At 44.5% G+C, this 26,813-nt stretch overlaps 1 protein-coding gene across 1 annotated transcript in view; it reads right to left on the bottom strand.

Moving 5' to 3' along the window:
- Positions 1-26,813, bottom strand: part of PASK (PAS domain containing serine/threonine kinase) — a 50,707-nt gene that overhangs the window by 23,689 nt on the left and 205 nt on the right. The window contains exons 2-9 of the mRNA XM_066598506.1: positions 21,062-21,232; positions 19,625-19,785; positions 16,418-16,585; positions 15,465-15,593; positions 15,166-15,300; positions 10,702-10,944; positions 3,143-3,275; positions 1,686-1,794 (exon numbers count right to left, since the gene is read on the bottom strand). Of these exons, the coding sequence (XP_066454603.1) occupies positions 1,686-1,794; positions 3,143-3,275; positions 10,702-10,944; positions 15,166-15,300; positions 15,465-15,593; positions 16,418-16,585; positions 19,625-19,785; positions 21,062-21,209 (1,226 nt within the window). The 5' untranslated portion in view covers positions 21,210-21,232. The remainder of the gene's footprint in view (positions 1-1,685; positions 1,795-3,142; positions 3,276-10,701; positions 10,945-15,165; positions 15,301-15,464; positions 15,594-16,417; positions 16,586-19,624; positions 19,786-21,061; positions 21,233-26,813) is intronic.

Consider the following 26,813-nt stretch of genomic DNA (forward strand, 5'->3'; position numbering starts at 1 on the left):
TTTTCCAATTGACTATCTGAACGATAGTTGCTCAGTGTAAACGTACCCAAACGTTCTGGAAGTCTAGAAGCATCTTCCTACAGAGTGACTATTCGCCTGCTAAAACATCTGTGCTCACCAGCACAATGTGAGAGAAGTCTTACGGCACTCACAATCTGACCAGAAAATGCGTCTAAGGGTAAGCTCCCACGTAGTGGATTTGGTGTGGCTTTACCGCAACAGAAAAAAAATCTGCAACATCTGCCGCTACGTGCGAATGTAGCATTAATGTAGAAGAATATCAGAAAGCTACTAAACAAAATACTGTATATACTCGGGTATAGGCCTAGTTTTTCAGCATGTTTTTTTGTGTTGAAAAAGCCCCCCCTCGGCTTATACTCGAGTCAGGGAAGGCTTAGAAAAAAAAAAAAAAACCCTCCATACTCACTTCCCAGCCGGCGTCTGTGTCTCCGCGGCGGTGCTGCAGGCTGCTTGAATACTCTTCACTGTCATCTCCCTGCTCAGCTCTGTCATCCCCCGCCGTCAGCGCTGTGTAAGTAAGAGCTGTGATTGGTTCGAGCGTCAGCCAATCATAGCCGTTGCTCGATCATTCACAGCCAATCAAGCTGCTTTAGAATTCTCCTAGCGGTCATTTCCCTTCTCTGCTTTCAAATCCCCTGCCGCCAGTGCTGTGTAAGTAAGTGCTGTGATTGGATCAAGTGCCAGCTATGATTGGCTGGAGCTCAATCCAATGACAGTGCTTACTTACACAGCACTCACAGAACCAAGCAGAGAGGACGGCGGGGGATGACAGCGGGGAGAATTCAAGCAGCTTGTCGCACAGACACAGATGCCGGCTGGAAGGGGAGTATGGAGGGTTTTTTTACCTAGTATATACTCGAGTATAGCTCGGCTTATACTCAAGTCAATAAGTTTTCCCAGTTTTTTGTGGTGAAATTTATTGTCTCTGCTTATACTCGGGTGAGCTAATACTCGAGTATATACGGTAAATGTAATCTGTAGTCCCCAATTTCCAAGCGCTTTACAAGAAACCATTAAAGGGGTGGTCTCGCGAAAGCAAGTGGGTCTATACACTTCTGTATGGCCATATTAATGCACTTTGTAATATACATCGTGCATTAAATATGAGCCATACAGAAGTTATTCACTTACCTGCTCCGTTGCTAGCGTCCCCGTTGCCATGGTTCCGTCTAACTTCGGTGTCTTCTTGCTTTTTTAGACGCGCTTGCGCAGATGCATCTTCTCCCTTCGGCTGGTCTTGGAAGCATCGGCGTTTTGGCTCCGCCCCCTTTTCGCGTCATCGCGTAGCTCCGCCCCCGTCATGTGCCGATTCCAGCCAATCAGGAGGCTGGAACCGGCACACGTCACGGGGCGGAGCTATGCGATGATGCGTACAAGGGGGCGGAGCCAAAATGCCGATGCTGCCGAGCGGAGCCGAAGGGAGAAGAAGGGAGAAGACGGATCTGCGCAAGCGCGTCTAAAAAGGCAAGAAGACACCGAAATTAGACGGAACCATGGCGACGGGGACGCTAGCAACGGAGCAGGTAAGTGAATAACTTCTGTATGGCTCATATTTAATGCACGATGTATATTACAAAGTGCATTAATATGGCCATACAGAAGTGTATAGACCCACTTGCTTTCGCGAGACCACCCCTTTAATAATATAAAAAACATCAGGATACCTTGCAGATGGGGGAGAGGATGGGCTCAGCACTACAGAACAAGCTGGATGGTGGTATACTTCTCCGGCCGACAGCAAGTCCTCAGACTTACATTTCTGTACAGACTTTTCTACAGATCAAATCACAAAGCAAATGAGAATAATCTAACATCACAGTGAGGAACGTACAAGTGCATTAAATCATAGGACTAGGACAGGAGAAAACTGGAAAGGTAATAATACTGTGTTGCAGATAAAGGATATACTGTAGAGTCAAGCCACATTATTATGACCACTAGCTAATATCCAGAGTACCAATTTGTGCAGCACGGACAGCAGCTAGACGGGCTGGCAGTGACTCAAGATTCTGGTAGGTGGTCTCAGGTGTGTGGAGCCACGCTGCCTGCAGTGCATCCCACAGTTACTGGAGGCAGATGATCCATAGAGCGAACACGACGATCGAGGTGGTCCCACAGATGCTCAGTTGGGTTCAAGTCTATGGATTTATGGAAGTTCTTGGAAGTCTTAGTTGTGCTCTTCCAACCACTGTCATTTCTAGCCATGCGACATGTCGCACTATCTTGCTGGAAGATCCTATCTGCCCCAGGAAAACAAACAGCATGCATGGGTGTATGTGATCTGCAAGGATGGATTTATACAACATCAGTTCAGAATGCCTTTTGCATGGATAAGCAGCCCAGAGAATGCCACCAAAAAATACCCCAGACCATAACGCTGCCATCTCCAGCTTGTGTTCTTCCAGCGGTTGCTGGGTGTTTGTTCTCTGATGTTTCTCGCCCGACATGCCAATGTCCATCAGCTCGTTGAAGCAGAAACTGTGACTCATCGGAGAAGACAGCCCTCTTCCAATCCACGGTGGTCCGGTTCAGATATGGATTTTTCTTCCGAAGTACCTTTGTAAGCATAGGTGCAGCGACCAAATGTCTACTTCAGAGTCCGATATGCAGTAGGGTTTACTGAACTGTTTTAGACACATGTCTGGTAGTCCCCTGGTTCATTTTCATAGTGAGCTGCTCCACTGCAGTGTATCGGTCTGCCTTCGCGCACCATCCAAGCCGAACCTTACATCAATGACACATGGTGCTCTTCAGTTTCCATGTTGGTTATTCCCAATGGTGCCAATTGTCCACTCATGATACAATTTACCACAGTGAACAGATCCCAAATTGTGCTGTTTGAGAAATAATGACCCTGTTGGCCCAGAAGCCAATAATCATCCCATTTTACAACTCTGAAAAGTCACCCCTTTTACCAATGACAACAATGAGCGATATGTGAACAGACAGCCTATCACACACCTTCTATACCCACCAAGCCAGCCCACGGCAGATCACTTCCTTCATGAGCAACGTGCTGCAGACATCGAACACAGGAGGTGGTCATAATAATGTGAGTCAACTGTGATTATATATATGCCCTGTAAAGCGCGTTTCCTTATGGTAAGGTTAGCTCTCTTACCAGCAGCGCCATTGCAAATAACATCACAGGATTTGCTTCTAACTTGAGCTTCTTCTGGTGGGGATAGAAGAGAAGACTCTTCCTCAGCACTTCGCATATAATGGTAAAATCCAGGAATCAGAAAGGTAATGTTCTGTGAGAAAAGACAGAGATTCTTATACAAATAGTAAAACATATTGTTACTTAAAACAAATTATAAATTAAAAGGAGTAGCAGAGAACACCACAATGCTTATGACCAAAAACTGCCACTTTGATACTGTACAACAATAGGCAAAGCCTGCAAATAAAGCAGGAAGCTTATAGGGGCATCTTCACAACCTTAAGGTCCTTCTACATGGGCCAATTACGTGTCCAAAAGTTCCTTAAGTCTCTCCAAAAACTAATTTGCTCTAAAATCGCGGCATATAAGAGGACCCACGATCAGCTGACGAATAAGGTAACGTTTATGTGGTGACGAACTGTTCAGTTTAAGGGAACATAAAAATACTCCTGATTGGCAGTACATCTCCCCATCTGTATAGGGAAATATACAGCCAGACAATGGGAACAAACAATCGGAATTACAGTGGTTTATCCCCATAAGCCAATTCTTGGTCCGTGTGAAAGTAAAAGAAATGAAAACTGATCGAAATGCATCAATCAGTGCTTGTTACACCAAGCTGAGAATCCCGCTAATGTTAAAAGGGTCATTACAAGGGATGGATGAATTTGCAAATTACTCAGCAAATGTAACCTCCTGGGACAAGTTATAGTAAAGGAGTTATCACACCCCTTGTCTACTACATGGTAGAGATGCCACTAAAAACACGTATGAGATAAACATCAGCTTCAACCAAAGTGGCAAAATCTGTATCCACCATAAAGTCCTTCGAATAACACAGTTGACAGGTGGATTGCAGATCCGGGACAGGTAAATCCACAATCTACATTCTTCTCAAGGGCTCAGGATGGTGCACATAACAGGGGCTCTAGATAGAAGACCTCTCAATCTCCTTGTGCAGATTTCTCTTCTCAAGGGATCTTGACGAAATGTAAGCCATCTGAAGCCATTTTGTCCTTATGGTAGCTTTGAGAATTATCAATACGTGATGGCCTTCTCCTTTGACCAGGGACTAAAAGCAAGAAAATCCTGGTGTCCAAGTAGATGGCATAAAGCTACTTTTACATTGAGTGTTTTATTTATTTTTTAATTAAATCGGTTTATTGAAACTTTTGTTAAAACAGAGTAAAACAGGTACAGACTCGTGCAAATAGCCACATGTTAACCCCTTAACGACCAGCCCATAGTGTTTTTACGTCCTCCCGAAGTGGGCTTTATTCTCTGAGGACGTAAAAACATGCTTCCTGCAGAGAATAATGCCCCTCGGGCTGTGGACGTGACAGCTCCATGCTGTTGGTGTCCGCAGGTAGCTGACAGCATGGAGCTGTCATCCCGGGCTGTTCGGAGCCCCCCCCCCGGCATTGCGATCGGCGCTATGCAATGAATAGCGCCGATCGCAAAAAAGTAAATAAAAGTGCAATAAAAGTTAAAGATTCAGCTGCTCTGATGGATCGGATCCATCGGAGCAGCTGAAATTACTCACCGAGGTCCGCCGCACGACTCCCAGCTGTCCCGATGCTCCGGGCGCCGTAGCCGTCCTTCTGCGCATGCGCGCCAGGCGGCATTACGTCAGCCGCATGCGCAGAAGGCCCGGCGGCGCGGGAGACTTAAAATCTCCTGGCTCCCGTAGGTAGCCGGGAGGCAGGAGATGTCAGCGGGGACTGCGGTGAGCGGTCCCCGGTACCGCGATCGCCATTATCCAATGGATAGCGGCGATCGCAAAAAAGTTTAAAAAAGTGTAAAAAAAGAAAAGTTTCACCTCCCCTCATGGATCGGATCCATGAGGGGAGGTGAAAATACTCACCTCAGGTCCGCCGATGTCCTCCGGCCGGTGTCTGGACCCCCCGCTGGCTTCTGCGATGTGCCGATGCGGTGCGCATGCGCAGAAGCCGGCGAGCCCGGCAAATTCAAAATCTCCCAGCACCCGGCTGTCACAGATAGCCGAGTGCAGGTAGATATGACTGGGGACCGCTGTCTGCGGTTTCCAGTCATATGATCACCGTTATCCATCAGATAACGGTGATCATATAAAGTTAAAAAGTAAAAAAAAAAAAAAAGTTAAAAGTAAAAAAAAGTTTAAAAAGTTAAAGTTTCATCTCCCCTTATGGATCGTATCCGTAAGGGGGGATGAAATTTACGTACCCAAGGTCCTGGATTTGTTCCCTGGTGGGATGTTGATCCGCGGATCTTACCCCAGCTTCGGCGCATGCGCCCGTCAGCATGATGGCGGACGCATGCGCAAAAGTGAAAGATTGCCCAAGAAATATAAAATCTCCCTGCTGCTGGCTACAAAAGGTAGCCAAGAGCCTGGAGATGTCACGGGGAGCCGCGGTATGCGGTTACTGGTCACGTGATCGCCGTTATCCAATGCATAATGGCGATCACGTAAAAGTTCTTTAAAAAGTGGCAGTTTCATTTCCCCTCACCGATGCGATCGGTTGGGGGAGATGAAACATCTTCTCGGAGGCTTCCGCATTTGAATCCAGATGCGATTATCCTCCATGGACCCTTCCGGCTGCTGCACATGCGCCCGCCGGCAAAATGCCGGACACATTCGCAGGAGCCGGGAAGCCCAGGAAATTTAAAAATCTCCTTGCTCCCAGCGACCAACGGTCGCTGAGTACTTGGAGCAGTGACCGGTGGCCTCGCTGAGCGGTCCCCGGTCACATGATAAAGTAGCGAACTAACATTAGGCCGGTCACACATGACCGGAGAGGAATTACAGGTTCTGCATGCGCTTGATCAGCGGTAATCCACGGATCAATCGCATGCATTGGATTACACAATTCCCCCCAATTAGCGGGTCGGAATTACGTAATCCACTCGCAGAAACAGAACACAGCATGCTATATTTTACCACGAATATCTGCGACCTAGAGCCCTTTGTGCTCTATGACTGCGGATATACTCGAACCCCATGTGCAAACACATTGTGTACGGGCTGCAGGTACCCGAGTCATCTCTAAGCGACGGCGCGGGAAATGCAAACAAAAAACCGCCTGTGTGAGTAGGCAGTTATGCGTAGTACATTACGCAACCGTACGCAGGGTCACAGCCGGGCTCACAGCTGGAATCCGCTGCAGGCCTCGGCAAGCGGATTCCGCCTACGGCTACGTGAGCACGGCGTTATGCAGACCGCTACCAGTAATCCATAATTTACAAGAAGCCCCGGGAACGCTCGCCTTCCTGCAGTTCCAGGAGCAGCTTGTTGAGTGCCTTCTCTGTGAGACCGCTGCACCGCAGCAAGATTACAAAGCCTCACAGCGCCACTTTCTACACCCCATCCCCGCCGCTGAGGTTACGAAATACCCCCCAAAATACATGAGAGGAGGGGGTGGGGGGGGGGAGGGGGATACATGGTTTTCTTGCCCCATGTGCCCAGCCCAACCAGCCTCCGTAATTACCCCTGTCTTCGGACATAAAACGCAGTTTATATTATTATCTTTATCTAATATTTAGGGAATGCCAAAAAAAAATTTTTCCGTATAAGTGGGCAATGGGGCCTGGAATTTATTCAGTTCTGCCCTGAAATCCAGCGGGCATTCCCTCCATTATGGGCCTAGCCATGTGTCCTGTAAGTAGATTAGGGCCACAATGGGTATGTTTCTGAACAGGGGACAAACAGGGGTATCCATTTTGGGGTGAAAGTCTTCATTCCTATGTACACTGTACAAAAAACCCAGTTTTTAAATTGACAAAATTGCCAAACAAATGAAAATCGTAATTATTTCCTTTTGCTTTGCTTAGATTCATTCAAATACTTTGGGGTCAAAATATGCAGTACACCCCTAGATGAATTTGTTAAGGGGTCTAGTTTTTAAAATGGGGTCATTTGTGGGGGTTCTCTATCGTTTTGGACGCTCAATGGCTCTACATGTGGGCAATGGGGACTGGAATTTATTCCGTTGTACCCTGAAATCCAACGGGTGCTCCTTCCATTATAGGCCTAGCTATGTTTCCTTTAAGTAGATTAGGGCCACAATGGGTATGTTTCTGAACACGAGACAAATGGGGGTATCCATTTTGGGGCGAAAGTCTTCATTCCTATGTACACTTTCCAAAAAAAAACAGTTTTTAAATTGACACAATTGCCAAAAAAATGAAAATCGTAATTTTTTCCTTCTGCTTGGCTTAGATTCATTCAAAAACTGTGAAGTCAAAAAATCATCATACCCCTAGATAAATTCGTTAGGGGGTCTACTTTTCAAAATGGGGTCACTTGTGGGGGTTCTCCATCGTTTTGGTCACTCAATGGCTCTACAAGTGGGCAATAGGGCCTAAATCTCCTTCAAGCAAAATTTCTGTTCCGAAAGCCACCGGTTGCTCCTTTCATTTTGGCCCCCATTGTGCATATAGACGTAATACTAGGGCCACAATGGGTATGTTTCTGAGCACAGGACAAACAGGGGTATCCATTTTGGGGTGCAAGTCTTCATTCATATATGTGCGGTACAAAAAAAACTGCTTTTGAAATGACAGAATTACCAAAAAAATTAAAATCGTATTTTTTTTCCTTCGGCTTGGCTTAGATTCATTCAAAAACTGTGAAGTCAAAAAAGTCATCGTACCCCTAGATAAATTCGTTAAGAGGTCTACTTTTCAAAATGGGGTCACTTGTGGGCGTTCTCCATCGTTTTGGTCACTCAAGGGCTCTACAAGTGGGCAATGGGGACTAAATCTCCTTCAAGCAAAATTTCTGTTCCGAAAGCCACCGATTGCTCCTTTCATTTTGGGCCCCATTGTGCATCCAAACGTAAGATTAGGGCCACAATGGGTATGTTTCTGAGCACGGGACAAACAGGGGTATCCATTCTGGGGTGCAAATCCTAATTTTCATGTGTACTATAGAAAAAAGTCCTGTCTTTAAAATGACATATTTGCAAAAATATGAAATTTTTGTTTTTCTCTTCTAAATTGCATTGACTCCTGAAAAAAAACTGTGGGGTTAAAATACTCATGACACCCCTCAGTGAATACGTTAAAGGGTGTAGTTTTTAAAATGGGGTCACTTGTGGGGGTATCAATCATTTTGACTCCTATGAGCCTTTCCAATCTTGGATTGGTGTAGGAAAACAAAGTGTTCCTCAAAATGCTGAAAAGTAATGTTACATTTGTACGTCTCCTAAATGGTTAAAAAAAAACGAAAGTTTTTCCAATGTGCGCCCAAAATAAAGTAAACGGATGGAAATATATATCTTAGCAAAAATTTCTATATTATGTTTGCACATATTTGAGATATTGCAGTTGGAAATGTGAAAAAAATGACGATTTTTTCAAAATTTTCCCAATTTTGGCGCTTTTAATAAATAAACACAAATTCTATCGGTCTTTTTTTTCCACCTAAATGAAGTACAACATGTGGCGATAAAACAATGTCAGAATCGCTTGGATATGCAAAACCTTTCTGGTCTTTTTCCATGCTAAAGTGACACGTGTCAGATTTGCAAAATTTGGCCTGGTCATTAAGGCGTAAACAGGCTTGGTCACTAAGGGGTTAAACGAAGGTTATGGATTTGTGATTACATAGTTCATCCATCTGTGTTACCGTGTGGGACTATCAAGTATACATCCACACCTCACTGATCTGAAGTTAGACATTAAAGGGGTTGTCCCGCGGCAGCAAGTGGGTCTATACACTTCTGTATGGCCATATTAATGCACTTTGTAATGTACATTGTGCATTAACTATGAGCCATACAGAAGTTATAAGAAGTTTTTCACTTACCTGTTCCGTTGCTAGCGTCCTCGTTTCCATGGAGCCGTCTAATTTTCAGCGTCTAATCGCTGGATTAGACGCGCTTGCGCAGTCCGGTCTTCTTGTTTTCTGAATGGGGCCGCTCGTGCCGGAGACCGGCTCCTGGTAGCTCCGCCCCGTCACGTGCCGATTCCAGCCAACCAGGAGGCTGGAATCGGCAATGGACCGCACAGAAGCCCTGCGGTCCACCGAGGGAGAAGATCCCGGCGGCCATCTTCAGCAGGTAAGTAAGAAGTCACCGGAGCGCGGGGATTCAGGTAAGTGCTGTGCGGTGTTCTTTTTTAACCCCTGCATCGGGGTTGTCTCGCGCCGAACGGGGGGGGGGGGGGGGGTTGAAAAAAAAAAACCCGTTTCGGCGCGGGACAACCCCTTTAATGAATGTTATATGGGTTATCACTCGTGGCCAAGCATGGTTGTCTTCCAAGTATAGGGGCTTTGCGGTGGGTCTGTAGAGGACTATAGAGACCTATTCTTGAGCCACAGGTTCTTTCGTGGGGACATCGGTTTCCAAGTGGAAGACAGTCTCGACACGGGATCACAAGTGTTTGAGAAGAATCACATCCCAGTTTCCCTACACCTTCCTAAACTTTTCACGCAGTTTCTATTCTTATAAACCACCTGCTCATACAACAAGGTATATTCATCATGTCCGTCCATTGTCTAACGGAGGGTGCCCTTGGCGCTATCCATTTTAATGCAATCGCCTTGCGAGCAAAGAATAGAGTACTCCGCAATTGCGTCTTCCTTGAGAATTCCTAAGAGACATGAGTGCATGTTATCAGGAGTCCTAGCATGGTAGAGATTATGTCGTAATAGTGGAACAGATGCATATTAAGTGCATAAAGTCTGCCCTTGTTACGGGCACCTATGACACCATACACGCGGCAGCCTGCCCATGCGACATAATCGGGTGGGCGGTAAGTAGCACTGGTGTGACTTCACTGCCCCCTGTATGTCCTCCCCTGCAAGTTACCAGGCAATCTGGCTCCATTTATCCATTACTTGCACGGAAGATAAGGGCAGGTAAGCATTTTTGAGGTTGGTGTAGAATATGGAAATAAGCCTTCTAGGGCCCTAGCTTTTCAATACACCTATTAACGAGTATGAAGAAGGAGGAATGCTAGCCGTCCCAAATTGTCACATTTTTTTTTACTTCCAGACTAAAGCCCCATTTACACGCAACGATTATCACTCAAAATTCGTTCAAAAGATAGGGAGAATAACAGTATGAACTATTATTTTGCATAAGCTGCTAATGTGCACTAATGCCCATTAGTAGCTTATTAGCTTCATTTGCATGTAAATAAGCCTCGCGGAGCTGTATGCAGATAACAGCAGGTGGTCCTTTTGTTCTGCTGTGGGACTGTAGCTGAACACAATGTTATCAGTGCTCCTGTGGAGAATCACAGCACTCAGTCCCTGCTATCAGCTGCCCGGCCTAACGATGGACTTTAAACTCAACATAAAATCATCATTCAGCCAAAAAGCAAACGATGGTAGCATTTACACGCAACGATTATTGCTCAAAAGACATTGTTTAAGCGACTTTTGAGAGATAAACATCTTGTGTAAACAGGGCTTTAGTCGTAGCCACTGCAATCCTACTGTTGCTGCCAGCAATAAGGAATTCAGGGCATTTTTTCTGCTTGAATTTGTATATTTAGAAGTTCATCAAGAAGAGTTTCTACAACAGAATTCCTACCTTCCCTACGAGCTGCGTCCTGTCATATCCAAAAAGGGAACGCGAAAATGTTCCATTGATCCCTTGGATGTTACCATCCGGAGAAAGAGTGATGAGACCGCTGATAGAGGAGAGGACACTGAGGCTGGCGTAGTATTCTTCCACCGGAGACACTTCATCAGAATAATCATTTATTAAAGTCAGGCTTAGAGGGAAAGTAGCTCCGTTACGCGTCACTCCAACAACCCGCTGCTGCTGAATGCTCTGAAACAAAACAATACGTCACTTCTTGCAATTCGATTCTTTTCACCTACTGAGTAGTCATCAGTCTCAGCGATCATCATTACCAGAGTATCTGTACATTCTGTCAAACATCAGGGCTTCTTTTTGACGGTGCGATAGTCGTGTGGACGAGTGAACTAGCGGAGGACGACATAACCAGCCTGTCCGCTCTCATGCAGTTTGTTTAGACTGGCAGATTCATCATTGACTCATTCAAGCAGAATAGTTCACTTCTCGTTCAGGGATTCACATTCGCTATGTAAAACACTGAATGAAAACTGTTCAAAACGGAATGACAATTTAACGAGCCAACGATGATTATGTCTGCAGAAACGAACACGAAGAACAAGAAGCAAACTATTCACATATGTCGTTGGCTTGCGTTTAGACTGCACTTCAATTGAAAATAAATGTTCAGTCTCAAAGCACCTTTACAGGCACGTAAATACTTGAGATTTAGGGTTTTAAGGTAATTTTATACCTGCTCATCCTCTGTGTTTATAACAAGCCCCAATCGATATACATCATGTCAATCTGTACTCGTTGGGTGTCCTTCATATGGAATAGAGAATAGACAGTATGGGGCGAACAATTGTTAATATAATCAATCGTCCCCATACAGATTGCATTACTCAGCACAGAGGGAAGGTTGCAACCCAGGGCACACATGCCATTCTGTGCGGGCCCCAACCATGCAGATACAGTAAAGCTTGTCTGTATCTAGTGGCTGCTCACATGCATTTTCCATGTTACAGACAAGGGGTGCATAGCAAGACGGCTAAGTAGTAATGGTGCACTGCTTGGCCATTTTTGAAACCCCTCTATATTGGCAGAATAGGAATCTCAAATTTTGGCAAGTTTTATTGTAGCCATTGGGATTGGTTCAATTTAACAATGTGGCCGTCAAACCAGAAGGGGTTGTGCATAGTGATGAGCGAGCATACTCGCTAAGGGCAATTGCTTGAGCGAGCATTGCCCTTAGCGAGTACCTGCCCGCTCGAGAGAAAAGGTTCGGGTGCCGGCGGCGGGCAGGGAGCTGCGGGGGGAGAGCGGGGAAATCTCCCTCTCCCGCTGCTGACTGCCACAACTCACCTCTCCCCCACGCCAGCACCCGAACCTTTTCTGTCGAGCGGGCAGGTACTCGCTAAGGGCAATGCTCGCTCAAGCAATTGCCCTTAGCGAGTATGCTCGCTCATCTCTAGCTGTGCACCCCTCTAGAGGTCACTTCACAGAGTAACAAATCTACTTGAAATGGTAGGAATAATTACTGGATCTTACAAGGGTGCATAGTCCGATCACTGGAGTGGTCAAACATAAGACCACAAGACTATAGTCAAGTCACTTTCCATGGTTGGATTTACAAGCAATGGTGAATTGGCTAGTTATATCTCGGAGCTCTAGAGCTGTGCGACCCATCCCTGGTGCATACAGACAGAGTTAGGTGCTGTTCATATTTTAGCCATACGTCAAGTGTATACATTTTAATAACCAAAAAGTATTAAGATGTATAACTCGACGCACTCGTAGACTAGAAGTGGTCGAAAGTAGTTCATAAGCTCATATAGTTTACTACGGCCTTACAGTTGTGTATGTTTCTTTATATGGGATTAAAAAAATGTAGCATACTGCCCTCTAGGTCTCACAAAAAAGTATGCTCAACGAATATATATTTTTTCTTTACATTACAGTCAATAGGAGACCTATATAAACATATAGCTGTACATTTCCATACATATGATGTATACATATTTTGTCTTAAAGGCCTAAAAAACAAACAAAAACAAAAAATGTATGCATTTAAATGTAAAAACGGACACAAACATATTAAAATATATGGCTATACATTCAACGTATACCTTTAGATTACAAAGTACACACATGCTTAAAATTCCATATTTTTTCTTGTACATTTAGGGTAGGCTCACACGAGCGCAATTTTGCGTGATGTACATGCGCATAATACGTGGTGAGTGGACTCAAAGAAAGCATATTGACTTTCATTGATCCATTCACACTGGCGTATATACATGGCGTACAATACATGCATAAAAAAAAGAATGCAGCGTGTTCTATTTTACCATATATTACATGTGATAATGTACTGTATATGCTAAGCCTACATTAAAAATGTGATGTGAACAGCCCCTCACATGCAGTGCCTGTCGATGGTCTTATCGCTAGTCAATGACCTCATTCTTAACAAGCACTTGCATACATGTATATTTCATTCTATTTCAGCCCTTGCATACATGTATATGTAAAGACAAAGTGGGTGTAATTATATATATATACACACACACACACACACACACACACTTTTGCTTAGCATCTACTGTATTTCTGGCAAGTAACCCTCCCACCCACTTGTCATACTAATTTCCAATCATTAGGCCAAAACTCAATGATACTTTAGCGTAAAGTGGATTATCACACAGGATTAAAACAGAAGCTGTGGGAAAAGATAATCGGATCAAGGGGTAGACCAATATTTATTTTTGGGTTTAATTACGTCACCAATCTGTTCTGTTCTATGTAATACTGGCTATACACTAATGTGTGACAAGGCGAGGACCTAGAATCCATAGAAATAAAAGACAAACCCATCTTTATTAAATATAACACAAATTAAATCATTGTCCACCATACTTGTATTGTCAGATTGTTCATGTCACACTAATAAAGGGACACCAGGTTATAAGCCAAGGAGCCAGTAAAGAAAAGCTCGACTCGCAACCACGGAGCAAAATGAATAACCCCAGCGAAGTATAATATGAACAATACAATCTACAAATAGTACTAAGGGATTAAGTAAGCACTTCAATATGCCATTAGCTATTATACTTAATGGCAGGCAGGCAGGTGAGTTTTCACCACCCTGTAGGTCTCCTGTTTATTGCAACCACTTCCATGCAGTGCAGACCCTTTTCTGATGCTTATCAGACAGCATATTGATAGCAAGAGATTTTGGTTTCACTTTTATATCAATCCCATGATGCATCAGCAAAGGGCATGCCATTTCTGCCTGCAGGGGGGCAATTTAATCATCATTTTCTTCTACACTCATTGTCAAAAAAATATCAAGCACCCAGAAGGAGTTGTCGGAATAGATCGAAACTTTAGAAATGCAATAGTAACATTGATATAGTCAAGGGATTACAATATCAGTGCAAAAAAGGATAATATATTTGAGAAAACTGAACACTTGAAGGGAGGCTCTAGCACCCTGTTGGGCTGCTTCTAGCTTGGATGCAAGGTGAGGTACAGGTGGGCATGGAGGCATACCCGTTCCATATGGTATTCTATGGCATATCGGTCCACATTTGCTGTAACTGAGCGTCTAGGACATGCAAACTCATGAGCTGTCGAAGTTGGTGTCCTAGATGGTCCCAAACATGTTCTATTGGTGATAAATCTGGCGACCGAGCAGACCATGGAATTGTGACAACGTTGTGGAGGCATTCCTGTGACATCCTTGTTGTGTGTGGCAGAATATTATCTTGCTGGAAAAAGCCTCTTAGAAGCCGCCATGAGAGGAACACATGTGGCTGCAGGATGTCCTGAACATATCGCTGAGCTGTGAATGTCCCTTGTACGATTACTACGGGTGACTAACTGTTGTATGCGATGACCCCCTGGACTATCACACCAGCAGTGGGGGCAGTGACCGTTCATCTAATCACCCCACAACTCTAATCAGATCTGCTTGAGATGCAACTGCATGCCGAGTTTTGCAGTAAAACAACTTCTTCTAGGTGCTTGATTTTTTTTTGACAGAGTGTACTGTATATTCACCAAATTGTGACTGCTGTAAAGCATATCTTTGAATGCCGTTAACAGAGCACATTTGAGGCTTAGGCAAGATGGCCGCCCCATTATCATGTATAAAGTTATAAAAAGTAAACAAAAAATACAAAATCAGAAAACAAGAAGAGATTATAAGAAAAGAACATGTATCAATATTGGGTTTAAACTAGAAAAAAAGGCCAGGCTCATATGAATGGGTCGGATACCGCATGCAGGAGCCCACAGCGGATTATGGCTGTGAGCCTGACCGGTAACCATTAGTATCTGATTAAACTGTATTGTTTCTACAATGATACGTGATCAGACCCATCATATGTAGTTTATTGTCCGTCACATTATGTATTCTCTGCTTTATCTCCGCTCTTACCGGAGGTGAGCCAGTGCTATACATTACAGTACCTGCGACATCTCTTTCCTATGACGAGGAATATGAATTGTTGGCATTAAGTCTGTAATATGTTGACCCAAAAGCTCTTCTGGATCCATATATCCATATAACTGTGCACAAGACGGATCACAGGACACAACCCTGCCCTGAAAAAAGAGATACAAAAGAGGATATTAACAATGCTTTGGTTATAAAGAACACGTCTGACATACAAGGTCCGATGGGGCACAGGGAGGCGGCACATAGACTGAGCCCATAAGAACAGTAGTGGTCTAGAAGGGGCTCCTTTAAGTAATTCAGAGAGACTCACATCCTGCTGAAAGGACAGAACTGTGGTGATGATCTGTACGTTATCCAGAAACAGCAAGCACTGGTTCTTCACCCGGCGTATCCAAAGGCATAATACAATCACCTCCCCTCCATTTCGCACCGCTTCAACCTGATAGGGAATAAATAAAAAGGCTTTAAATGCAAAGACAGGAAATACGTTTAGTATTATGTGCCACATGAATGGAGCGTTGGTCACCTATGCACAACACGGCTCCATTGATTTCAATTACAGCGATGGAGACTGCCAAGTGCTTGTACTGGGCAATTTCTGGCGCAACGGTGGACTTGCACGACCTCTGCTCCATTAATGCAGGGACCTTCAAATCCCCTTTTTCGAGATGCCTTTAACCCTTTGCGATCCAATTTTGGATTCAGGGTTTCCTAGGGGGCTTTCTCTTTCTGCCATTATACAATGGCGCCATCTGCTGGCTAGAGCCAGTACTGCAGTATGGGACATGCTGGAGAGACCCCTCTGACAAAAGAGCAGCCAGTAATATACAGCAAGAATACCCTGCCGGACATCTTCCGACATCGGAGCTGTACAGCCTTCAATCAGAATGTCTTCAGACGTCAGACAGTGGATTGGAAAGGGTTAACAGAGCTATTTAACCAATTGCACCATGTCCGCCTGTATGTCTTTTGTCTTAACAGATAAAGATGGTGTGCTACATTTCATTGGCACGGTGTGGAGCTTCATACTGATTCAGCTGATGCAAATTGTTAACTTTGCTCGTGGTTAAGAAGAAAGAGGTTGTTCCTGCTTGATCTGTATATGGAACCCTGGTGAAGCACAATGGTTTATTAATTCAATGGACAGAGGAGGAGGACAATGGAATACTCTTCATAGCAGCTCTCCACTCTGTGAATACTGCAACAAGGGACTCCAATGGGTTAACTAAGATCCATCCATGGTTTTCCCCAAACACCACTCACCACTTCTCCAGGTACCCTGGAAATCCCATCGGCTTCTATTAGTTCCTCCTCTAGAGTCTCTGAAATTCTGTGACTGGACGCAGGAATCAACATGGACAGACTCATGCCAATTAATTCAAGACTGCTGTATCCAAACATTCGGCAGGCTTTATCATTTGCTATCAAAATCTAAAAAAAATAAATAAAAAAAAAATCAGGAGTAAATATGAACATAAATTAAGAAAAGGGGACATACATAGCACTAATAAAAGAGTTTGCCAATTATGCATCAATGTTTGAATAAATCCAATAACCATAAAGAAAATGGACTTTGATGAACATGCTCAGGCGAATAAATCATCAAACAGAACAATACAACAAGAGTGGGAGTTGTTATAGCATTAAAGTGTAACCTTTAAGTAGGTAGGAATAACAAAACAAAAAAAAAAAAACCACACAACAACAGGTATCAAATGAAAACAAAGTCAAGACTTAATCCAATAACGGTAGAATAAAGAACAGACAGAAAGCTGTCAATTGCCTGCCTTTTACCAAATAGATATAAAAAATGACAAGGCAAAGCAGAAAGATAGATTTAAAAAAAAAAAAACAAAAAAAAAACACAAACTAAAAAAACAAAACAAAACAATCTTTCCATCTACCTTCTTGAATTTGTCTCATACTTACAGATCTGAGCATGAGCGCAACAAAATGTTCGCCGTCCATGTAGATACCCATCAATGATGTGTGAATGCATCTATAGACCAGCGTGCAAAAGGGTGAGGCCATGGGACGGAGACCGAGGATACTTTTACATGGGACAACAGTTGATACTTAAGTGCTGGACAGCCGTCCCAATGAATCGCTCTTGAGCTTTTACACAGGAGTGATAATCGCTTAGTGAATGGAGGCGGAGCGCACAGAGATCTCTGCCTGTTTACACGGATCAACATTCATTTGTTTCTTTAGGAGAGTTGAAAATTAAGCGACTCCAACAAGTGAGTGATTCTATCTCAGTTGCCCTGTCATGGCCCATGTTTACATGAACTAATAATACTAAATGCCTAGAAATAAACCGGGTTTCAAGATACTGAATTTGAGTCGCCATAAGCAAAATTAACCCTTTGGTATTAATTCTCAATAAAATATAAAGCTTTATTAGAACGTAGCCGGACAAACACCTATATTTAAAAACCCAGTCTGCAAAGGTCAGTCCGTAAACATGGCAGTATCAAGACTGCTCCTATATAATATAATACTTTGGTGACTAAATCCATCTATGGAGGATGGCCAATCCTATATTCGTAGTACAGATAAACTTTCTGACTATCTGAGACTGATATCTAAAAACTAGCTGTATAAATCCTATTAGTAAAGCTCCAACCTGTTGCGTTGTCTAAACAGCATCATCAGGGAGACAAGGTGTTAGCTATAGTGAGCCGGGCGCTCACAGACAGAACTTATATAGTAAAGGGGTGGGCCAAATGAGAGGACAAGAGAAGCAATTGGGCCTATCATTGTGAGGCAATGCAGAGAGGGCAGATGATTGACAGTGATCTCCTCCATACACATGACAGGAGGCCAAGTCCAATGGGAAACAAATGCTTGCACGTGTACTGCTGTTGGAATGGCTTAGAAACATGGGTGCTAAAAAGACTATCACCACACATAAAAAGGACCTTTTAGGTATGGTGCGCATACCTATAAACTTGAAAATGGCAGAGTTGCAGGGCGGACATCTATTGATTCCCACATTTAGAAAGTAGAAAAATTCAGTCCCAATTATTCTAAAAGTGATGTGGATGTCGATCACGGAAACCGCAATTCAAATCCGCTTGCGCGAGCGCAACCTTATGCTGATGGAGCATTTCATAATAAAAAAAAATCTGCGGTTTTACATACCGTATATACCGGCGTAAAAGGCGACGGGGCGTATAAGACGACCCCCCAACTGTCACCTTATACGCCGGTATTACAATGGAGAACAAAAAAATCATTACTCACCTCCCCCGGCGTTCTGTCACGCTCCGGCAGGATGTCGCTCGCTCCTCGTCCCCGGCGCAGCATTGCTTTCTGAATGCGGGGCTTGAAATCCCCGCCTCCAGAAAGCTAATACACACGCCGTCAGCCAGTTACATCCATTCAATGACATCATTGAATGGCTGTGATTGGCTGAAGGCGCACGTGGCTTCAGCCAATCACACTATTCAATGACATCATTGAATGGGTGTGATTGCTAACACACGTGCGCCTTCAGCCAATCACAGCCATTCAATGATGTCATTGAATAGTGTGATTGGCTGAAGCCACGTGTGTTTTAGCCAATCACAGCCATTCAATGCTGTCATTGAATAGCTGTACCGGCTGACGGCGTGTGTATTAGCTTTCTGGAAGCGGGGATTTCAAGCCCCGCATTCAGAAAGCAATGCTGCGCCGGGGACGAGGAGCGAGCGACATCCTGCCGGAGCGCGACAGAACGCCGGGGGAGGTGAGTAATGATTTTTTTTTTTTTACACTTTTTTTTTTGTATTACCGGCGCATAATACGACCCCTGACTTCAGAGCAGATTTTTCGGGGTTCAAAAGTCGTCTTATACGCCGGTATATACGGTAGATTTATCATGAAGCAAGCAATTTTAGCACTTAGAATCCCAAGAAGTAAGCCCATTTTTATTTTTTAACTGGATTCCCACACTGGCACATGTAATCCCTGTCAAAAGCATTTAATATCCTTGCTTAATCAGCGTGCTGTACCGACTGACGTGGAGTTAACAAGTACATTCAACTGGGAATCACAGCTTTCACTTGTTTTTAAATACAAATTATCCATTTGTAGGGATGTAAAATATTACATAAATACACCCCTTCATAAGGAACACTATCAGACGGCAAATCAGGGTACATGTTTTAACTGAATAGGAATGGATTTCTAACATGAAGTACAATGATAAAAACAGACCTTTATTCAGCCATTTATTACATGGGTTGGAATATGCCGTGGAAATCGCAAGCATTTCAGACCCCCCAGAGCTGCGTCCTTACTCGTGGTCCAATTTTCACGGCATGTTCCTATTCATGTTCTAATCACCTGAATACAGTTCTGTTTCTATAGTTCTACTTCATGCTGCAGATCTATTCCTATTCAATTAATCATACCGAAGCTAGTGTGGTCTCATATATGCAGGCGAGTTGGTTCGCTCTATTGCTTGACTTCTATAGGCTTTCATACCTGTGTGGTCTTGGTGTTCACAGTCAGTACAGCTCTGCTTGAGCTCCGTACACATGATGGTATAGAATGGCTGGTATCATCTGGAGTAGGTAGACCGCTGGGTGAGCGTAACAGATTGTTACTAGTAGCTGAAGAGAGACTGTAAGAGCTCCAGTCCTCCCCTGGGAGAAAAAAATTAAATCAAACCATAACCACCATGAACTCAGAACAGATATGTCCATTCGGCCCATGTCTGTTTTATTGTAAAATGCTGCTGCGTTTCAGAAAAAAGGAAAAACATACTTAGGCCGGGCTCATACAAGCGTAATTTAGTTGCATATTACTTACGCAATATACGTGCACATAATACACAGTGAATGGAGTCAATGAAAGCACATTCATTTCCATTGATCTAGTCTCACTTGTGTATTCATTGCATATAATACACGCGTAACAAAGAACGTTCTATTTTACTGCGTAATACATGCAATAGAGCCCTATTCTTCTCTATGGGTGTGTACGAACACACTGTACATACTCCATTACATTGCGTATGTACAGCATTTTTTATGCATGTGGCTAGGACACATGACATAAAAGTTGAAAAAAAAGGAACCAGGAAGCCAGTGCGCGACAGCGTACGTGGGATACTCTGCCATGTGCAGGCATACACAATCACAAAAGCAGTGATACGAAGCTCCACGTGCTGGTAAAACGCGTGAGATACGCTGCATAATCCCAGCCTTAGAAGTTTGACTTGGAGGTGAACTATTGAGTCAAAGAGAGAGTTGCATGTCTTAATGACATGGGCGGAGAGCGCCTAGCGTAGCCCACCTCTTTGACTCAGAGCTCTGTTGCAGTTGACTCCAAGTCAAACTTCTAACTATGTTTTTTTCTAAAATGCAAAATTGCTTCAGAATAAAACATACATGAGCCGTATGGGCATATCGCTCCCTAGTTCATGCTGCCCGTGGTTCGGGGGAACATGAACTTATTGATATTCACCTTAACGGGCTCATTCACACGGGCGTATTGTCACCTCGTATTATGCATGCGTATTTCTAGTGCATAACACGCAGTGAATGGAGGCAATGAAAGTCTATGAACTTTCATTCTTCCATTCACACCTGCGTTGGAACTGCGAGTGGACACTGCGCATAAAAACACAGGAGAAATAAATCGCAGCATGCTCTTTGTATGAAGGGTTGCGTATTGAAACACTGCTGCTTCGCAATGCCTGGAAAAGGACAGCGTTTAATACGAGGCCCCGTTTGCACAAAGCAGAGAATTTTAAAACAAAAAAAGTCACACTGCGCATATCCGTGACGTCAGTACCTCAGGCATGTGCAGTGCCAATCGCAGCCCTATGCGATCTCTGCCGGCATAGCGAATGGGCTGCGATGAGTACAACGCATACGCCCGTGTGAATGAGCCCTAAAGAAGAATGAGAAGTGCTACCTGTCAGGCTGACTGTATTCCAGTGGCTCCTGGCTCTCCCGCCATGTCTTCTTCTTCGTGGGCTGGGGAGCTGAGGAAAGGACTTGCTCAGCAGTGAAACACTGTGCAGCGGAGAATTCGGAGATTGTTGTAGCACGGAAACTGCCATTTTCTTTTTTAATAATGTGGTTCCTAAGCAGAAAAATAACAATGTTAGAAGTGAAGAGAATGAATGCGTCTTGCAAAACTCACACTGCAACGAAATATACAAAGTCTTCTATCAGACAGAACAAACCGACAGAGTTGCAGTAGTAAGCTTCCTTCACTACTGCTACATACGCACTTTTCTCGATTTTCCTAAAACGCGTGGTTAGTGTGTGACACGTCAATAAATGTATGGCGCCATGTAACGCTCACAGCTTAAAGGTCCTCGTTCAATCATGCAACATGATCTTCAAGTAACCTTACCCTAAAAATTATAATCCAATCGCCCCATAGGCACTTCCCGTTTCCGGTATGCAGCACCTTACCACCGATCTGTTCAACATGGATCCATAATACAGGACCGTGCTTAGACCCTTTTTTCTGTGTGAACTGCAAGGTTCCTTGAGAAGTGCAAGCCTTCCTGCCGTGAGCTGGATAATAGAAGAACGAGACCCGTCCTAACTGAGAAATGATCTGAGCGCCTGGTGACAGAAGGTGAAGCATTAGTATCCTGCCGTACGTCTTCCCACACAGACAGTGCAAGGAGCCAAGAGCGGTGCACAGACAGCATCACCCCCGTCACGTGCGGGCACAGCTGTCACCCAGCGATGTGTCAGGCTGTTGTTGAGAACGTACAGGACAGTTATAGTCCCAAAGATGAGAATACTAAGACAATTCTGGATTACGTGTTGTTGTTATACGATGACAGCACCGACAGCCATCTGGAATAACCCAACATATGCTGGAGGCCTTTCAGAAAGAACTTTTGCATTGCGTAAAAACTTCTATCTCATGTGAATTATAAGGCATGGCCAAAAAGAAAAGTTGTGCTCAAGTTAACCTCAAATTCTATCACATCTACAACAGAGATTGGTCTGTGTGTAGCCTCCACAAACGGCGGGAGCACACTACAGTATTTTGGCTGCCGTTGTGCGTCCGCAATATGGAACTGCGTTCCGGTCAGACTGCGTGTCTCCTGACCAGAATTGCAAGCATCATAAGAAGGTTTTGGGAGGGGTATCATTATCTCCTTAAGGAGAGCAGCTAGGAGGTGAGTGAGGAGACTTGTAAGGCCATGCATGCTCCTCTGGGAAATATATGCAAATAAGGAAGATGGAACAATACCTCTGCAGCGCCACCTATTGGATGGTAGCATTCCTTCAAGTCAATGTCAGACACTTTAAACAAGGAAGCTTTGTGAAACGGAGGCCAAAATAAGGAATGTTCCTGTCTATTTTAAGTGGTCAGACAATCTGCATATGCTAACAAGTGCTGACCGACTCTAAGCATATCAGCCACTGCTCGCTCCAGATTATCTGCAGTATGGGGATGAACGATTGGTCGTCCTCATACAGATATCTTCGGTCGGCTGCTCTACTCCCCGTTCACACGTGAAGAGGTGTTGCGAAATGCTTGCTACATGTAAGGAGTAAATTCCGCTATGAAAACGCGCACCAAAATCTGTAAATGGATTTTTGTGCAGATTTAAGGTATTTTCACGCAAATGATTTTTCTCATCTGATTTTCTGTCTGTTTAAAAAAAAAAAAAAAATCGGACTGAAATTAGACGGGAATAAAAGCATATTATTTTTAAGAGTACCTGCACTTTCACTTCGGAGCGCACCTGCTTCATCTGCTGCTTTTGGGCCTTTTCACCAGCTAAAGCCGGTCCCAAATAGCGCTATATGGCGCCGTCTTTAGCTGCCGGAAATAGTGGAATACAGCCGCCGACGGAGCAGGAGCGCCTTGAAGTGTAAGTGAAGGTGCTATTTAAATGGTTATATTCACATGTGCAATTGCTTTAATTGTATGAACAATCCAAGCAAGACAAATCTCAGCATGGCCTATTTTTTTTTTTCGAGATTTTCAGACAAAAATCACCCATTCAAGTGTATGGGGGTGTAAAAAACCAAATAGAACACAAATAATCAATTGCACTCATTTGATGCAATTGTGATCAGTTCATATCGTAAAGGTAACCTTAAGGCTGGATTCAGACGAACGTATATCGGCTGGGTTTTCACGCCGGCCGATATACAGCATCTCTCTCTGCAGGGGGGGAGCCTGGAAGATCCGGGAGCAGTGCTCTAAGCTCCCGCCCCTCTCTGCCTCCTCTCCGCCCCTCTGCACTATTTGCAATGAGGAGAGGCGGGACAGGGCTAATTCTTAGAAACTTAGCCCCGCCCCATCCCACCTCCTTTCATTGCAAATAGTGCAGAGGCGGAGAGGAGGCAGAGAGGGGGCGGGAGCTCAGTTCCAGCTCCTGGCTCTTCCATCCCCCCCCCTCCCTGCAGATGAGGACACCGTCCCATTTTCTAGGCTTGTAAAAATAAGATACAAAACAAGTGACGGCCATGTAAAAAAATTAGTGAAACGCAAATTATCCAATTTTTCGGGACTGAAGAAAAAGCCCATATGAACATACCCTTACTGCACAATGTACGTTCATACCCTTTAAAAAAAAAATAAAAAATTGTTCACAAGCCTAAATCTGTAGAGAAAAAAAAAAAAATCCACATTTCGGACACAGAACTTAACTTTAATTCTTTCACAGGATTTTCATTGGTGGAATATGAGAAGCTGGATGGTCGTATCGACGAATACTCCCCCATCGGGCCGTTCTGACCAGACTGTTAGGAGGTGTTGGGACCAGTGGATGTGTGAGGGCACACAAGGGGACCGGGCTCAAGATGCCCCCTACAGACCACCAGTAGAGAGCATCATCTGATGCCCATGAGCAGCTCCAACTGTTTTATTGTCCGCCATACAGAGACAGGTGGCGCCATCGTTACACCCCGGTGTCTGTCGGAACCATTTCCAGGCACTTGGCTGAAGGTCTCACAACATCCATTACGTTTTGCCTTCAATATCCGCCTCACCTCTGTTTGCAGTGGTATCATGATTCATGAACAATGAAACTGGACAGCTACAGAGTGGAGCTGGGTTGTCTTCAGTGAAAAATCCAGGTTTACTTTTGGGTGCTGACGACGGCCATGTTCATGTCTGGAGACCTAGGGGTGAGCGCCTAAATCCTGCCTTTGCTGTGGAGCAGCACACTGCCCCCTGCTGGTGTGATGGTGTGGGGGACATCACATACGACCATCAGTCACCCCTAGTAGTTGTACGAGGGACAATGACAGCTCAGCGATATGTTCAGGACATCCTGCAGCCACATGTGTTCCTCTCATGGCGGCTTCCAAGAGGCAGCAGGTTAATGTTCAGCCGCACACACAAAGGGGTCACAGGAAGCCCCCACAACATTGTCACACTTCTGTGGCTGCCCGGTCACCAGATTTATCACCAATAAACATGAATGGGACCATCTGGGATGCCAACATTAACAGTCTACACGATCTATAGGCTCAGTTACAGCAAATGTGGACCAATATGCTGCAGGATACCATACAGAACATGTATGCCTCCATGCCCGCCCGTATCACATCTTGTATCCAAGCTAGAGGCAGTACAATAGGGTACTAGAGCCTCCATGCCTGCCCGTATCACATCTTGTATCCAAGCTAGAGGCAGTACAATAGGGTACTAGAGCCTCCATGCCCGCCCGTATCACATCTTGTATCCAAGCTAGAGGCAGTACAATAGGGTACTAGAGCCTCCATGCCTGCCCGTCTTACATCTTGTATCTAAGCTAGGGGCGGTACAACAGGGTACTGGAGCCTCCTGCTCGTATCACATCTTGTATCTAAGCTAGAGGCGGTACAACAGGGTACTGGAACCTCCATGCCTGCCTGTATCACATCTTGTATCTAAGCTAGAGGCGGTACAACAGGGTACTAGAGCCTCCATGCCTGCCTGTATCACATCTTGTATCCAAGCTAGAGGTAGTACAACAGGGTACTAGAGCCTCCATGCCCGCCGTATCACATCTTGTATGGGTTCATGAAGGGTCGATCATGTCAGACCAATCTGATCAGCTTCTACGATGAAGTAAGCTCTAGGCTGGACCTGGGAGAGTCTATTGATCTCGTATATCTGGATTTCTCTAAAGCATTTGACACCGTGCCGAATTATGGGTTGATATATAAAATGAGGCAGCTCGGATTGGGCGAAACCGTGTTTATCTGGATAAATAACTGGCTTAGAGATAGAAAGCAGAGGGGGGTAATAAATGGTTCATACTCTGATTGGGCCACCGCCGCTAGCGGGGTGCCACAGGGTTCAGTATTAGGCCCCACTCTGTTCAACATATTTATCAACGACCTGATAGAGGGGCTGCACAGTAAAATATCGTTATTTGCAGATGACACAAAATTATACAATATAATTAATACAATGGAGGACAATGTGCGGCTACAAACGGACCTGGATAAGCTGGGGGCTTGGGCAGAAAAATGGCAAATGAAGTTCAATGTTGATAAATGTAAGACTATGCACATGGGCAGGAAAAACAGATGTCACCAATATACACTGAATGGGGTACTGCTAGGGAAAAGTGATATGGGAAAAGGCCTGGGGGTACTAGTGGACTGCAGACTAACTGGAGCAATTAATGCCAGTCAGCTGCTGCAAAGGCTAATAAAGTCTTGGGGTGCATTAAAAAAGGTATAGGGGTGAAGGATGGGAACATTATCCTTCCATTATATAAGGCATTTGTCAGGCCTCACATGAAATACTGCGTACAGTTCTGGTCACCGGTGCTCAGGAAAGATGTTACAGTGCTGGAGGGGGTTCAAAGAAGAGCAACTAAACTAATACATGGAATGACGGGACTGGAATACCCAGAGAGGCTAACAAAATTGGGATTATTCACCCTGGAAGGCCGTCTGCACATGACCGGGTTGGATTCAGCCTGCAGCGGAATCTGACCTTGTGTCTGACCGGCGTCCGCGCGTACCAGTCATTTCTCCTTCTGTTCTGCGGATGGTCCGCACAACTCGCCATCGGACATGCACAGCACAGACTTATTTTTTTAAACCAATGCTTTTCCCTCATCATCGCCCAGCGACCCACGACCTTTCCACAATGTCAAGCGTTAAAAACAAACAAAAAAAGCATCTTAATCACATGCCAAGTGATTGTCACGCGAGTGTGATGCATTTTTAGCACCGGATAGTGTAACGACCGCATGAAAGAAAGAACCTGGAAGTACAAAGAGAAAAAAAAAACACCACATTTTTTAAGATCCTGAAAATCTTATGAAAACCGCATGAAATCGGTCAGCTTTCCACCGACCAACAAGCGCACTTGCCCGTGCGACTACAGCCTTACAGCACCATATTCCGGCAAATAATTGGCACACCCCAAATTAATTTGGCGCGTTTTACATCTCTTTTTTTAAAATTCTTGAGGAATGTCTCTAACAAAAAAATAATAATTTGGCGCACTCCACGTCTGTCTGTGTTTTCCCGTAGCAGATCCCCCCACCGCAATCAATCACAGTTTAGTGATTTTATTTATAAAAATGTTTAACTTGGAACAAAGTCCTAAATATATCAGTTACATGTTGGGGGAACTACTACTCCCAGCATGCCATAACAGCTGCATGCTGGGGGCTGTAGTGCCTCAGCAGCTGGGAGAGTCATACAATGGAATCCGAGGCTGCTCTCCAGCT

Source organism: Eleutherodactylus coqui, chromosome 1 (assembly GCF_035609145.1).
Source record: "Eleutherodactylus coqui strain aEleCoq1 chromosome 1, aEleCoq1.hap1, whole genome shotgun sequence".
NCBI lineage: Eukaryota > Metazoa > Chordata > Amphibia > Anura > Eleutherodactylidae > Eleutherodactylus > Eleutherodactylus coqui.